The sequence below is a fragment of the Lepisosteus oculatus genome, chromosome 25 (genome assembly GCF_040954835.1).
Source record: "Lepisosteus oculatus isolate fLepOcu1 chromosome 25, fLepOcu1.hap2, whole genome shotgun sequence".
NCBI classification, from domain to species: Eukaryota; Metazoa; Chordata; class Actinopteri; order Semionotiformes; family Lepisosteidae; genus Lepisosteus; species Lepisosteus oculatus.
In genome coordinates this window covers 9,005,728-9,022,375 of record NC_090720.1, presented here as the reverse complement: position 1 = coordinate 9,022,375, position 16,648 = coordinate 9,005,728, and the positions used below count along the sequence as shown (strand labels likewise).

Sequence of the window (16,648 nt, the reverse complement as noted above, 5' to 3'; positions counted from 1 at the left end):
TTCCTGTCACAGAGCTTACAGTGTAACTTCTATGACCTACCCTGTATGAGAAATACCCCGTTTGGCTGCCCGGCCAGGGGAGGCGTGGGATATGCGAAGGCCCTGTGACTTGAACTCCACTGAGGCTTCCCGCTGGCTGCTGACTAGCGTTGCACAGGCTTTGTCAATGAACGCTCTGCCTCTCAGTGTTTACAGTGGAGGCCAGAGACCTGTATCCTGTTTGTAGAAGCAGGATCTGTTGATCACTTGACCTTTCTGTGTTACAGCGGTGGGCCAATGCTGTCTGAGCTCTGGCGGGGGTGGAGGGCTGGTGTGTGTGTGTGTGTTTGCATGTATTGCTAGGTTTGTGATGGCCAATTCCGAGTAAAGAGTTCCTCACAAAGCAAATGGCTTTATTTACCAAACTAAATAGCGTCTTCTTGAAACTCCCAAGACTGTCCTGGGGCTGTCAGTGAGTGCAGAATATTACATCAGAGCAGAGCGAGAGCTAGCATTTTGTCACTTTTTACTCACGAGTACAAAAAATAAACTTGCGTTTATTAATGCTACTGGGGGTTCAAAACCTAAGACAATGTCCCCACAGCGATAGAAACCCAAACACATCTATTTTCTAAACCCTTCATCCAATTCAGGGTCGTGGGGGAGCCGGAACCTATCCCAGCATGCAGTGGGCCCAAAGCAGGGTACACCCTGGATGGGACGCCAGTCCATCACAAGCTACACACAGACACACTCACCACAGGGGCTTTTTTGCCCAGAAGCCAGTAAACTTACCAGCATGTCTTTAGACTGTGGGAGGAAACCATGCAAACAAGGGGGAGAACATACGAACTCCTCACAGACAGCACCCCAGGTCCAGAGTTGAACCCAGGGCCCCAGTGCTGCCCGAGAGAACAGCCTCATAATTTATTTTTTTTTTTTTAATAAACCCAATGGTATTTTCTTTTAAATCAGAAAGTGCCAGGAATATTTCTGGTTCCTTTTCACCCCCTGTGTAGAGTTTCATTTGCCTCTTGCTTGGAATAGTAGGTAATGGAGGGAGAGTCAACAAGACATCCACACAAATACAGAAATATAAAAGCGTGTATGTGCGCACGCCCTGTTTTACCACAGGCTGAGAGGTCGAGCTGAAAGCGTTCTGCTGTCTGGTCATCAAAGATCCCACAGTCCATCTCTCTAATAAACAGCGATGACATCAGCGACTAATGTTTAACAAAGCCCAGTTTCAGAACAACCTTGTGGTGGAGCCGCTGTTTTCGTAAGGCAGTGCTACTGTATATTCCCAGTGAACTTTTTCATTTGTCTTTATTGTTTTTTTTATGATTAATCCCTCCCTCCTGACCTCAGTGGATATTTAGGATTCTCATCTTTTCTTAACTCGTACTATGAGTATTTTATAGTTTTTTATAGTTATACTATATAATTTTAAAAGGCAGGTGACACAACCAATAGCACAAAACCTTAAAGGCAGGATCGCAGCAGTGTCTGGTAGCTTGGTCTTCCTTGGTGTGCCATGCAGGGTCTGACATAGACGCTCACCCAGAAGCCTGATATTTGTACCTCTGATGAAGTGAATTGGAAATCTTGGACTATTGCACTTTTTTAGTGCATTGTGCTTGTTTAATCAGATCTCTAATCACAGGAGAAATCCGGTTAGATTACGTGGGTCCATTTGACAGTCGGCACTCTTCTGATATTTCTTCAGGTCTCAAGGGGCGGAATTTCTGTATAAGGATAAAAATAAGTCTTCTGGTATGATCCAGTTCAGGTTTTAATACATAAGTGTGTAGGCTCTTATCCAAATGATGCTGAACAAGCACAAAAATAACGTTCTGTTTATATATCATTATCCAAAATAAGGGGACAGGTGGTGGCTGACCGCCACATTGAGATCAGCTGGTATACATGAGCCTGCTGCTGGCGTACAGTGGCAATGCTGCCTTCGCCCCCCATGTCATACCGTTTGACACATTGACTGGCTGACTCAGGGCTCTTTGATGTCCGCAGGTCTGCCACCACTCAGACTGCCGGGACCTCAACAACAAGAGCCCGCTGCACCTGTGCGGGTCATGTGACTCCCGCTGCCACCAGGACGAGCACCACGCCATGCACTTCGACCGGCACCCCCGCTTCGACCTGCAGCCGCAAGGTAGGAGCCGTCAGGCCTGTGCGGGTTTGGGCCTGCCCAGAACCTGGGAAAGCTGAGGTTGCTGCTGGAAGAGGTGTTAGTGGGGCCAGTAGGGGGCGCTCACCCTGCGGTCTGTGTGGATCCTGATGTTCCAGTATAGTGACGGGGACACTGTACTGTAAAAAAGGCGCCGTCCTTCTGATGAGACATAAAACCGAGGTCCTGACTCTCTTTGGTCATTACAAAATCCCAGGGTGTATCTAGAAAAGAGTAGGGGTGTACTCGTCCTGGCCAAATTTCCCATCGGCCCTTACCAATCATGGCCTCCTAATAATCCCTATCTCTGAACTGGCTTCATCACCCTGTTCTCCTCCCCACTGAGAGCTGATGTGTGGTGAGCATACTGGCGCACTATGGCTGCCGTCGCATCATCCAGGTGGGGCTGCACACTGGTGGTAGTGGAGGGGATCCCCATTACCTCTAAAGCGCTTTGAGTGGAGTGTCCAGAAAAGAGCTATCTAAGTGTAAGCAATTCTTATTATTTGGGTTTCTCACATTCCGGTCCTGCATGGGTGTAAGCAGCACCTCCCAGAGCACTTTACATGTCTGACGTGAGAAGATGAGAGCGTCTGAAGGGTCAGAGGTGCTGGAGGAGGTCATTGGAGCCGTCTAGTTTGGTTGCTGGTCTGCTCTATCCAAAGATCCCATCCAGCTGTTTCATGTAGGATACCATGAGAGCAGCAGTGACACCCCTTGGGGCAAGGTGTCACGATCAGGAACGTTGATAGGCAGGTCCACGGATACACAGACACCCCAAACAGCTGGATGGTAAAGATGGAGTGCTCTTTTATTTACAGCGCAAAGTGAAATACTCAGCAACCAAATAAAAGCAAGGCCTAAGCTCCTCTGAGCTTCTTCGGTGACTTTCTAAGAACATTTGGGCATAAGAGCATAAAGTGCTTATCAGCTAATGAAGAAAGAACAAAGTCTCTTTCTCATGAACCTTCAACACATGTCCACAAAAGCCACTCACTTGGTTGGCCACTTCCTTCTTCCTTTCCCTTCAGTGCAATTTGCGTCACAGAGGATCTGCCCCCCGTTACCTCCGCTTGTGTATGTGACTCACCTGATGAAAATTGTGTGCCTAGTTAAATTCCATCTCCTTATTCTGCTAATTGTGAGGACTGGCCAGATGGGTTTACTAATTAGCAGTGATGAAGCCTGAAATAATTAAAGTTACATTGTTGCAGTGACTTATCCACTTTGTTATAAAAAACACAATAATATATTTCAACAGACGTTGGTGTGCCGGTAGACACAAGCTGGGGTTCACTAGAACGCGAGGCCTTTTTGTTTGAAATGTGATCATGTGTGGTGCCGTTTCTCCCCCAGGTTCGATCCTGGCACGGAACGTGTCGACGCGCTCCTGCCCCTCCCGCACCAGCCCCCCCTCCGATCTGGAAGAGGAGGATGAGGGGGGCAACGAGAGGGGGTGAGTTTCCTGGACGGCTCTGTGCCAGAGGGTTCGGGCTCGGCGTGAGAGCTTGAGGAAAGAGTGCACGTGAATTTAGTGCCTTTACTTGCTGGGAAACCATTGATCCTAGAATCTCATGCAGATTTTGCTCTGAGGATCCCAGGGTGATCTGCTCCTCCAATAGGCTCACACTCTCCTCTAAGATGTAGTGGAGGTAACAGCGATTCAAGTGAGTGAACAGTGAAGAATGTGAGCACACCAGATTCATATGCAATCCGGTACTCATTCACTCTGTGCTGTCCGAAAGCAAAGGTGACTTAACAATTGGCGATTCGAAGATCAGAAGATATAAATGCAACCATTATTTATGATTAATTTTTTTTTAAATGCAACATATATAGTGAATGCAATTTCATTTTCAGCGTTATTGCCAGCACCTTGAATGTTAAGCATGGGGGGAAGATTGTAAAATTTTGTTGATGCCACTTCCCAAGTAGCCCCTGGTCCTGAAGCAGTGAGAGCTCTCTGCTGTGCTTGGGATGAAAGCTTGTGGGTGTTCTGTTCTCTGATCCTTCATGTCATGGTTCCAGCGGGTATTTGCTTGTGTTGCCTCACAGGGATCGCAGAGCAGCAGGAATGAAGCTGCCCAAGAAGAAGCCCCGGAGACGCCACACAGACGTGAGTACAGCCTGCAGGGTGAGACACCTCTGTTTCCATCTCAAACGTCGCGCTTCAGAGTCTCCTTCTTTCCCTTAAAGGAAAATCATTCAGAGGGGGCTGGAGGGCGGCTCCTGAGTGACTCATACAGTAAGAACCCAAGTGCAGTTTGAGCTTCGTGATTGCGAGCTCTGGGTCATGTCACTAGCTGACTATAACCAGGATTCCCAGCACACGGTCACTAGCTGACTATAACCAGGATTCCCAGCACACGGTCACTAGCTGACTATAACCAGGATTCCCAGCACACGGTCACTAGCTGACTATAACCAGGATTCCCAGCACACGGTCACTAGCTGACTATAACCAGGATTCCCAGCGCGCGGTCACTAGCTGACTATAACCAGGATTCCCAGCGCGCGGTCACTAGCTGACTATAACCAGGATTCCCAGCGCACGGTCACTAGCTGACTATAACCAGGATTCCCAGCGCACGGTCACTAGCTGACTATAACCAGGATTTCCAGCACACTGTCACTAGCTGACACTAACCAGGATTCCCGCAGCACAGTCGCTGAGAGAAGCCGGGGCCACTATCTGCATCTTTCACTCGAGGAAGTATACCAAGGTTTTGGTTTGACTGCCTGTGAAGTCGAATAATATTTTCGCATCTGTCTGTAGTCCGAACTCCATCGTTGTTTTTTGTGAAAAGGGAGTTTAGGGTGAGGCACATCAGAATGATGGAGTAATAACTCAGTTTTGCTTGTATGGTTGACACATCGCGATAAGGAAGTGTGACTGTCGTTTTCAGGGAAATCTTGAAGAAGAAATTGGAAATTTCCCTTTTTGCACATTCAGGAACTCCTGGCTCCTGACCCACTCCCACAGTTTCCCACAGAAACGCGAGTGGGAAGAGCTGTGGGGGCTGTCTTAGTGCTGACGATATTAAGAGAAAAGCAGAAGGCGGCAGAATTATCATTTCACAACTCCAGGCTGTTTACTCATTGTTCAAAAGGAAGTAGAGTTGGCTTTGAGGAGAATTGAAGTAAATCTAACAGTGCCTTCCAGATGTATTCATACCTCAGAAAAAAAAAGAAGCACATATAAGTCATATAACTTAATGGGTTAAAAATTGCATAGGTGTTGTGCTTAAAAATGCTACACTGTACTATCACTGTAATATTGCAAAGAATAGTCATTAGTTATAGATAATTGATTTCCAGGAAACAGGAGGTTCATCTTGATTCACACAACTAAATATTCCTTTAAATTCCAACAGAAATAATCCACAAAAATGTTGACATTTGAATACTGACAGAACTTTGTTCTGAGTTTTATTTTTTTATTTTTTGGTAGTTGCTTATCTTTAGGGTGTAGCAATCAAGCATAATGAGGAAAAATGTTCATGTTCTGTGCAGCTCCAGAAACAATGGGAATTATACGTGCTTTCCAAACACGAATGTTATAAACCATTGCTTATAAATAGGTCATTAAGAGTTAGAGTATAATAAACTGATGATAAACCCTGCATTTTTAAAACAAACAATTGGGAAATATTGAGCCGTGTTCTTGGGGTTCGCTGTCCTGTAACGTGGCTGTGTCTCCCCCTGCAGGACCCTAGTAAAGAGTGTTTCACGCTGAAATTTGACCTGAACGTGGACATCGACATGGAGATCGTGCCCGCCATGAAGAAGAAGTCCCTACGGTGAGGGCAGAAGGAGGAGGGGTGGTCTCTGTGGGTAGGAGGGCAATGCATTGCCATTTCAGTAGAGTTAAGACCTTGGAGGTGGATTCTGAATTCAACACTGCAAGGTAGAACGCAATATAAAATGATTTTCCAAGTCTCCCATTATATACTCATATAAAGATCCCTGCCACATTACAGTGAGCGGAATCCACCGAGATAGAGAATTCATCTTCGAAACTGCCAAAACACCAGGCACAAAGCGGAGTGTGCACAAGCCACCCCTGTGTGTTGCAGCTCGGCCCTGTCCAGGCTGTGGGAAAAGCGTGTTGCTCCCCGTCGCGTGGCAGGGGTCGGTACGAACGCGTTTATCCACGGAAAAAGGGCGCAGCAGCCCCTGCGCGGGAGCGAGTGTGTGTGCCGAGCCGCGTCTCTCTAACCCGGCCCGTTGTCGCGCTCTCGCAGTGAGGTGCTGGCCCCGGTGTTCGAGAGGAAGGCGATCGAGCTGTCCAGGGTCGACCTGTTCCTGGACCAGTCCAACACGCCACTCTCCCTCAGCTTCGAGGCCTACCGCTTCGGGGGGCACTACCTCAAAGTGAAAGGTAATCATAAGAATAATAATAATAATAATTGCTTACACTTATATAGCGCTTTTCTGGACACTCAAAGTGCTTTACAGGTAATGGGGATCCCCTCCACCACCACCAGTGTGCAGCCCCACCTGGATGATGCGACGGCAGCCAGAGTGTGCCAGAACGCTCCCCACACACCAGCTCTCAGTGGGGAGGAGAGCAGAGTAATGAAGCCAGTTCAGAGATGGGGATTATTAGGAGGCCATGATTGGTAAAGGCCAGGGGGAAATTTGGACAGGATGCCGGGGTTACAACCCTACTCTTTTTAATTTTTTTAAATAAATCAATGACCACAGAGAGTCAGGACCTCGGTTTTACAGCTCATCCGAAGGACGGTGCCTTTTTACAATAAAGTGTCCCTGTCACTATACTGGGGCATTAGGACCCACACAGACCGCAGGGTGAGCGCCCCCTGCTGGTCCCACTAACACCTCCAGCAGCAGCCTCAGCTTTCCCAGGAGGTCTCCCATCCAGGTACTGACCAGGCTCACACCTGCTGAGCTTCCCCCTGCGCTCTTTGTGGGTCCTAATGCCCCAGTATAATGACTGGGACACTATTGTGTTAAAAAAGGTGCTGTCCTTCACATGAGACGTAAAACCGAGGTCCTGACTCTCCGTGGATGTTAAAAATCATTAAAAAAACATTAGAAATTTTCTTGAAAAGAGTAGGGGTGTTACCCCCGGCATCCTGGTCAAATTTCCCATTGGTCTTTACCAATCACAGCCTCCCAATAATCCCCAACTCTGTTTCCTCACTTCCTCACTCTGTTCTCCTCCGCACTGAGAGCTGATGTGTGGGGAGCGAACTGGTGCACTTTGTAGGGCTGCACACTGGTGGAGGGGATCCCCATCACCTGTAAAGTGCTCCAGGAGTCTCCAGAAAAGCGCTATAAGGTGCTTGACCTTGAATCAGCCTGACTGATGCCATCTCGTCCGTTTGTGAGCTCTGGTCTCTGCTCTCTGAAAGCGAGTGGTGGAGCTCTCTGGGCTCTCAGGCCTGTGCAGCAGTGCGATGCCCAGAGTTGTTTAATTCTGTTGTAAGAGAGAGCTGCCTGATGAGACACTGCTTGTTTTTTCCCTGTGGGAAAAGGAGGAAGGCAGGAGCAGGGAAGTGGGCTGCAAAGGCAAATATTTGGCATGTTACGACAAAAGGCTTTTTTTTCCTGAAAAGCCGTAATATTTTCCTTCCCCTCTTTTCCCTGCTATGCATCTCTGTCTGTACGTGTCGCACACAATACTTCTCTGTCTCTCGCCTTTTACCTTGTCCCCTTAGGCAAAGCAAATGCCTGAGCTTTATCAAATGCCGGGCGAATTTATCAAGGTCTGGCTGTACAGAGAGATTTGCTGCTGGTTTAAGATGAAGTGAATGTGCTCTTTTAAGGTAACCAAGTCAACCACAGTGCAGAGACTCATGTCTTTTCTCTTTAAAGTTCCCCCTCCTACCAACTCAGGTTTCACAGCACAGATCTCATAGATAGAACCCGCACATTAGCAAGATTAATGAAAGGAAGGGGTTCCTCTCTTGCACAATTAGTGTGCAGTGAGATTTGCAAGCCTCTTCTATGAGAAACTGTTATATTACGCCACAGCCATAGTGAGCTAATCTTAATTATCTGTATTTTGGGAATACTGGGGAAAAATATGGATTTTACAGACAGGAAACGTCCACCCTGGTCAGATTCGATTTGGTCTTGCAGTTCAATGGATGCTGCAGAGGGACTGACTTTGTACTTTCTGCATCACCCAGCATATGCTGTAGGAGAGGGGTTTTGTGAGAGTTGTGTGATGCTTTTGTGCCTGCAGTCTTCAACATGACGCCGACAAAATGCTGTATCTCACGTCAGTCAATCTTCATTTTACAGGGCCAGTTTTACCACAGCACTGTCTCGAAGCGAATGTAGGACAGTATAAAGGTACACTAGACCCATAGAAAAGCAGCAGGCAATAGATAATATGATAGATAATGATAGATAAAATCAGTGTCATGAAATCATCCTAGGCTATCATCTTGTCTGTGTAACGGCATAATTCACAATTTCTAGCAAGCATACATGCGTCACCAAATTCTTTAGACCAAATCTAGTTTGTGTGCAAGATACAATTAAATCCAATGTCTTCTGGATTTATTAATAATGTTATATAGAACAGTGGTCCCCAAAAGGTGTTCCTGGGCTCTCCTGGCTATGATCCTAAAAGCCCTTAAAAAATGAATTCATACCCCATGATAAGGAATATGCCATATCAGTATTTGCTCAGGAATCGGCTTTTCCTGTAATTTATGGTGCCGCCTTTAATGAGGATCTTTGTGGCCAGGAGTACTGATTTCAGCAGCTCGTTATTAATATCAATCAACGTTTTCATTCGGAGTGTTTGGGAGCCGCTCTTGGAAGAGGGTGTCCCCAGCCAGGAGCGAGCGGCCAGGCCTGGAGTAGCAGACAGAGCGCGGCCAACGCCTCACGTCTCCCCCGTCTCTCTCCCTCTCCTTCCTGTCCTCCCAGCGAAGCCCGGAGATGAGCTGAAGGTGGAGCAGGGGGTGAAGGACCTACGCTCCCTCAGCCTGCCCAACATGAAGCCCTCCTCCGGGCACAACCCCTACATCCTCACCCCTGGGTGCGAGAGAGTGGAACATGGCTCCCTGGGGCGCAGGGACAACGTGGATTTGCTGGTTAGTGGGTCTGATTTTCTCTTCCGTCTGCGGGCACTCGTTCCTGCTTTCACCTTTCATTTGATCCGTTTCTTTCACACCGCATTTACACATGAACGGCCCTGGAAAACGATCTCTTGTCACTTCTAGGAAATGCAAAACGCACTGTAGATTACTTTCTGACTGCTATGCCAACTCTTCTCCTGTGGGTGTCAGTCTTCTTAACACATTATTTCTCATCGGACCTCGCCACGCAAGGCTGGGTCTTCAGTAGCCGAACTGGTAGCCCACAGCCCTGCTGTATGCGTATCGTGTCTTCTCCTTTTAGTGTCTGGTATTGTGTCACATGCATGACAACCGTGCACTCAGGCTGCATCTGCCAAGTCCTGTGTCAGTGAGGCAGGGGCTTGTAAGTGTGCCTTCTGTTCCACCGTGTAACCAATCCAAACTGGTCTCCAAATGCATCAGTAGAAGAACTGGGGCTGCAGGTCAGGAGTCTGGGACTGTGTGGCCTAGAGCCATCCTTCCTCTTCTGTGGTTGTCTTCCACAGGAGTGTGTGTGTGTGCCTGTGGCTTTCCAGGGAGGAAAGGGCGATGGTTCAGCCGTTGAAAGTGTTTCTTAGACACGCCGTGAACAAGGCGGATCTCCGTGGCGTGGTGTGGGAGAGCGTGTCTGGGCCGAATCCGGCGGAGATCAGATTAAGCGCGACTGGTTCGCGTGTGAAGCCTGCATGGCGCTGATCCTAGGGGCCGTAGCCAGGCGTGAACACAGCTGTGCTGTTGCTGCAATCTGGGCAGCGCTCAGTGCTTTGGAGGGGAAACCACACGGCTCGGCGGCTCTGTGTGGGCACGGATTAGGGACTGAGATGATTACAACTGTTACTGGCTTCTTTGCCGAGCTCTCTGGCTCGACCCCTGGGCTGTGGGCTTGTTTTTGTTTGTCTTCATTTTATTGCTTTTTATATGTGGTTTACAGTAAACCATGGATTTAATGGATTACTGGGGGGAAGGGTTTTTTGTTATTGCTGAATGTCCGTTAAATCGCAAAGTAATTTTTTTCAGCCCCAAACCATACTATTACAGTATATGAGGAAAAAATAGATCTGCTTTCTGGATCCTTTGACTTATTTTTTGCAGTTAACACAAAGCTAAAAAGTCAATAAGAATTGTTCCTGTGCCTTTTTATCATAAATAAACAAGTGCTTTATTGCATGTCATAAATATACTGTATACTAGTGTAAAATTCACTCAAGCGTAAAACACAAACAAAACCCATTGTAAGCAACTGAACTACCACTATAGGGCACTGTTGGTATTCCTGATTTTAAACCTCTGTAGTATTTATTTTTACCTTGATTTGTTATTTTTGTGCATTTTCCCATTATGTGGTGGCTCTCAGGAAAATCCAGTCATTCTGATTTTACAGAATGGATTCAAAAGATTAAATCTACTAGTCCATTAAACCTGATTATAGCAAAGCTTCATAAACTGAGGTTTAACTGTACTCGTTTCTCATAAAATAGGCCATTCGGTGCACGTGCCCCTGACTAAATCAGTGCAGGGGGGGATTAATTTTTGCAAAAGTGTAATGCTCTGAAACTGCAGTTACTGTATGCGCAGGTTGTTTAATAGTGGGATGTTAAGAGTCAACAGTATGTGGTGGATTTAAAGCATTTGAATGTGAACGACTCACATTTCAATGCCTTAAATGCCTTAAATCACAGTTAGTCACACTACAAAGTCTGATTTCAAGTGACGTCAACACTCTGAAGTTCAGTGGAGCACAAGCAGACTGATGAATGCTTCATGCTGCTTTTCCATGGTCAGAGTGACTTCAAATGGTTTTATGAGCCTTTCTTTAAATATTAACCATAGCATATGGTGGGAGAAGTAATTCAATTAATGGAGTTAAATTCAATTCAAGGTTCTTAAAATTTCAGGCATTGCCATGGAAGAATTTTTCAAATAAAAGGGTGCCTCACTGAAGCAAGTTATCATGGCAGCGTTGGTGCTTTGTGTTTCTGGGTGCAACAGTCAGGACTGGGTGCATTGATGTCATAAAACTAACAGTCCTCTGTCAGCTCAACGACCCCAAATGAGTCTGGCAGCTTTTTCCTGAAGACAGATGCTTCCCAAGTTCTATTTTCCATTGTGATCACATGTGCACAAAGTTGAAATGGCACCAGTGCAGTAAAAACTGTAATGTGTACGATGTGGTCCTGTCAAGTGCATTTGAATACGTTTTAAGTTGACCTAGATTTAATGTTCTGGCACTAAAATGCACTAGATCTAAATATGACGTAACGCTGTACCCCTTTCTTCTAATTTGTGTTTTGTCTCTCCCTCCTTTTATTTGACGTTTCAGTTTCTATTTGAAGGCGTTTCACTGGAAAGAGGATGACACCTGTGTGTCAGAGCGGATGTGCTCTGAGGTGTTTTTCCATGATGGAGCACTGATGTAAGCCCTTGTTTCTGCAGAAGAGGGGGGTCTGTAGTTTTCCCGTGACGCGTTTCGGGAGACGGTCTTTGTCAGGACTGTGGAGAAGCCGTCTTGAGGAGGATAGAGCTCCTGACGGGACAGGCAGAGGGGAATGACTCAGTAGTGCTCACTCCCTGCCCCCAGGCCGCACAGAACAGACACACAAGCCTTGATTCACACCTGTCTGCCGCATATTGGTCAGAGCACCAGAAACCCAGCCTGCTCTTCTCATTGCATAGAGCTGAGAATACACTGCTTCTGTGTCAAAAATAGCACATGACACAGACAACTCTCTATTGTGATCCAGACCTTGGATTCATGGTTATATGTTTTTTCTTGCTCAGAACATCCACCAGGATTGACAGAGAATAGGAGTATTTATGAAGGAAATAATTGGTTTCTGTTTTTCTCCTCTGTGAGATCTTTTTCTCAGTTGTACCGAGAAGGTCGTTGAGCTTCAGAGAAACACTTTTATGGTGTTGTGTATGTGTCCGTATCCATAGAACCATCTAGGCTGGTTATCCAGTGCTTTGTTATCAACTTCTGTGCGGTAGGGGATATAGCTCTGGATGTGTACCTGGATGGTTGCAGGTTCAAATCCCAGGTGGTGCATTGCTATAGTACCCTTGAGCAACGTGTACGCACTTTAGATTGCATCAGTAAAAATGCACAGCTGTCCAAATAGGTATAAATGTTAGTCATTTTGGGGGAAAGTGTCAGTCAGACAAATTAATAATAATTGCTAGGCTGCAGAGAAACCTTTTGACCTCTGTCCTCTGTCTAAACAATCAGTGGGTCTGTGGCTGGTCGGAATTTCAGACAGCGTTACGTCAGCACTTCTAAAAAGGCAGCAGTTTCTGTGAGGTTTTGTTCTGCACATGTGGCTGTATCAGTGCCCAGAATGGGACGGGCTTTGCCGAAGTGTGTGTCTGAGTGCTTTTTCCTCGGCAGCACTGGGGCAGGCACAGCTGGAGAGAGATTCCCCTGAGAGCAAAGTCCAACAGGGCTAGGACAGACCTGTATTTTTGTGACTTTACTTCCTCGTACTGTTGCCCACTGATCCTGTGCTGGGATTGTTCTGCACTGTTGGATCTCTCTGGGAATTCCCCTTGAGAATGAGTGGTTTGGGGAAAAAACGGGATAAGCTGGAAGAAATGAGCCCTTTTTCTATTGTTTGTGTGTCAAAGAGCAGCCCTGTGGTTTGTTTTAGACACTGTTGCCCAAAGGTTAACAAACACACAATAACAGATTTCACAAAAACCCCTAAATGGATTGCCATGCAGATTATGGTAGAGGTAGTCTGTCATATGAATTTACACGGACATGACTGGCCTTGATTTCGGTGATGAAATAAGAAACCGCAGAAAATAAGCACCGATTTTTATTCGCCAAATATATGTGGAATGGGAGACAGTCATGGAGGACGATTATAAATACCGAGTACATACACGTCTTCTTCGGCACTCAGTTGTGTGGCTTGACTGACCCGTGCCTAAACAGAGACGTGATCACCACCCGATTTTCCCTTGTGCTGCACACACACGTGTGCACATTGCCCACACGCACAAGATTGCATATAACCTGAGCAAAAACATCTGCGTTTGAAGAAATAAACTACAAGGAAACACCCGAGGACACCAACTGCCTTAATTCTGGTGACAAAGGAGACAGTACTGGAACTGGCAATCATATCAGAAAAACGGCATTACGTCCTTGAATGAATTCCATTGTGTTCTGCCCGGAATGGGTTATACCATGCAAAAGGCTTATATAATGCACTGATAACGTCAGTTATCTGTGAGCCTGGTCAGAGATAAGGCCCGTTCTGAGCTCTAGCTTTGGAAGCTGTGTGGCACACAAGGACACCGGCGAGGGCTGGCGTGCAGCGCGGCCAGTCTGGGCCGGCGCCAAGTGGTCTTCGCTCTCGCGGGACGCGGCAGCCTGGAAGCGCTGGGGTCAAAGGTTGCGGCGGCTGCCTGCAGGTGTGTTGTGTTGTGCGCACGCACGCACTGGGGGGGGGGGGGGTGCCACTCACTGGAGGAGATCGGAACAGACAATCGAAGAGCGAAGCACCCAGCCCGCTGGAGGACGACAAGGAGCGACTGGGAAGTGGTTTGCGCGTTCCGACCAGCGCCGTGCTAGCGATGGGGACTGTGGCTCCAGAGGGAGAGAGGCAAAAAATCAGGAGAGCTCTGGGAGAAGAAAGAGGAGGGACGCCCCCTTGTCCTGCTGTTTTTTCGTCCAGGAGCTCTCACGTCTGTTTTTTGAGGTTTTATTTCACCTTTGCTCAAGGCCACCGCTTGTGATAAAACACCTCTAAACTGGAATTCCAAAACCTGTGGATGTAGTTTTTTCGTAGGGTGGGAAGCTGTCTGTCTTTCTTCTCTTGTGCACCCTCAGCTCTTAGGGTGTTACTATTCGAAGCGTGCGCTTAAAGTAATAATTACTGTGGCGTTGATCCTGATAAAAGAAAATAACACGCACATTCCAGAAGCAAACCTGGAGAGAGTTATTTTTAATTTCATTAATGAGCGAATCTAATTTTCTTTCAACTCCAAACCCACAGCTGTAGGAACAACAAGGTGATTAACGTGAGCTCGGAGTGATGACATGAGTAATTAGGAAGATTATTCTGCAGGTTGGGACAGAAGTATTCACGCTGACTAAAGAAGAGGGAGTCCAACCTTTCCTGACAGAATATTAAACATTCACAGAAGGGGATTACCAACACGCTTGATTACGTTTCTTAGGGTGTTTCTCAGGACCTGTTGTTTCTTGTTCTCATTCTCGATCCCTTTCAGTTGTTTTTAATTATTTCCCCATTTCTGCATGACTGTTTGCTCCCTCTGGTGGTGGACAGCTGCCCCTGCCTGTACTGGAGAAGCCCGCTGTCATTTTTCAAAATTCCCAGCTGGTGCTTGGAAGCTTGACTGGATACTCTTACGTCTCGTTTTTTCATAAGAAGAAAAAAAAAACTGTAGGGGCTATTTCCGTGCACTCACACCTTCTTGAGCCGCGGGGGAAGACTTTGTAACTTTGCTGTCTGTGATGTCGATCACCGGTGAAGCTTAATTAACCAGCCACGCTTCAGACCCAGTGTATTCTGGAGCTGAGGCCAGATTCTCTCCCGACACGAGTGACGCCTCTCTGTGCCCGGAGAAGCTCGGGGTTCTGGGTCATAAGCTTCGCCAGAGACTCCTTGGACGAATCGCGCTGAGGTTCGAGGGCATCGTGCCGCCGTCCTGAGTGAGCCGGGCTTTATCGCTGGCCCGCTCATGGAGAGGGCAGAGGCAGGGGGCTGAGGAGTTCCGGCTGCGTCCACCCACAGGCCTGCCCGAGCCTGAAGGCAAGAATGCTCACCTTCCGCCACAGGACCTGGGACGTGCCCAGGAGCCCCCGTCAGCCCCCGCTGTGCGAGGGCGTACTGACCCGCTACAGCTCGCTGACCGACCTGTCCCGGCTCCGGCCCTGGGACCCCCCGGCAGGGCAGACCTCCCGGGGCCTGGTGGCCGAACGAGTGCAGACGTTTGGAGGGAAGGGAGGGTACGTCCGCGCTCTCTGCTCCCCGGCTGACAGGGAGGACGCGAGGAAGAGCGGGTCAAAGGTAACGATGAACCGGGGGACAGTTTGAACTGATCGCTGTGGCCTCCTAGAATGTTTGCCTGCTGTGTTTCGCTACTGGGAACCCAGTGCAGCGGCCTGGGTCCCTGTTGTGCTAATGGAAAATACTTTGTGAATGCAAAGTAGAGTATATAGAAGTGTAAATAGTGACTCCAATCAAACTCCCTTGCAGGTGTTAATATAAAGGTTCAGGTGGGCAGCTGCGTCAGCATGCGCAGGCTGGGAAGGAACAAGTAATAGGTTTATTCCACGCTGGAAAGAGAGGAAAGAAAACACAACGTTTCGGCCGTGGAGCCTTCTTCAAGTGTGATAATATAAATGCCACTGCCTGCCTGGGGTCAGGTCATTCTGTGATCGCACATTGTCATACAATGATGTCTTGACTCTTAAGCCCCAGTTTTTGGCAGTCAGTGCAGCAGATGGAGGTAAAACGGTGCTAGCCAGGTATGACGAGCTCATCCGAGTGAAGAGGCTTGTCTGACACCTTGTGGGCTGAAATCAAGGGCGGCTTTTCTCCTGCGTGCAGGGACAAAAAGGATTTTTTATCTTTCTTTTGGCAAAGGCATTGTCTCGTTAAGCCAGGCTTTCAAGTTGTATTTGTTCAGCCCCCCCAGCAAATGCCTGTTGTCTTGGAAGGTCATTATAATTGGAATGCAATGCTGTAGCACTGCTGGGAAATCAGTACCTACTGGGGAGGGGTACTCGGTACCGGGGAATGCAGTACATACGAGGCTCTAGAGTAACCTGGAGGTTTAAGAAGGAATGTTCTGGCTCATGCAGCTCTCAGTAGCATTCCTTTGGGACACTAAAAGGCAGGTGTGTGCCCATATTTGACTGCCTTCCTGGCTGTGTTCAGTCTGTTCAGGTATTTGATGAGATGCAGAGCTCTGCGTTACTATTCAGTTGATCTAGGTCTTAAAAGTGCGTGGCAGGCAAAGGCAAATTCGCAAGGGAAGATTTCATGAAAAGTGTAACACAAAAAAGGGATCATTTCCAAATATAACACTGTCTAACACCGGATCTCAAATGATCCTCAAGGAAACGGCATTTACTGTTTGTTTTTTTTACAGATCTGGAAAGCTTTCTTGACATTGTATTTGTGGGTTTTTTTTAAATAAAAACACAGTGAGATCGAACACGCTGTGAGGCCAGATCGCACATGCTTGTGTATGAGTGTAAAGTTGAGCAGGCCAGGGAATTAAGACCATGCTGCAAAAAAGAAAGTAACTTTCTCAGCTCACATCATGAAAGCCTGTCCTTTGAATTTTGCTGATTAAATCAAAGGTTACTAATACTCGAGAACAACAGGGAAAAGCAATCAGTCAGTGC

The 16,648-nt window shown here is 47.4% G+C and overlaps 1 protein-coding gene across 9 annotated transcripts in view; it reads left to right on the top strand.

Moving 5' to 3' along the window:
* LOC102695504 (pleckstrin homology domain-containing family G member 5) overlaps nucleotides 1–16,648 on the top strand; it is a 101,177-nt gene that overhangs the window by 59,614 nt on the left and 24,915 nt on the right. For 4 of the 9 annotated variants that reach the window (XM_069183608.1, XM_069183605.1, XM_069183611.1 and 1 more), the window contains exons 3-8: nucleotides 2,008–2,149; nucleotides 3,521–3,620; nucleotides 4,220–4,280; nucleotides 5,873–5,964; nucleotides 6,409–6,545; nucleotides 9,074–9,240. In XM_069183608.1, the coding sequence (XP_069039709.1) occupies nucleotides 2,008–2,149; nucleotides 3,521–3,620; nucleotides 4,220–4,280; nucleotides 5,873–5,964; nucleotides 6,409–6,545; nucleotides 9,074–9,240 (699 nt within the window). Of the gene's footprint in view, nucleotides 1–2,007; nucleotides 2,150–3,520; nucleotides 3,621–4,219; nucleotides 4,299–5,872; nucleotides 5,965–6,408; nucleotides 6,546–9,073; nucleotides 9,241–13,756; nucleotides 15,303–16,648 lie in introns of those variants that run through there. The other 5 variants (XM_069183607.1, XM_069183603.1, XM_069183609.1 and 2 more) reach the window with 2 other exon arrangements.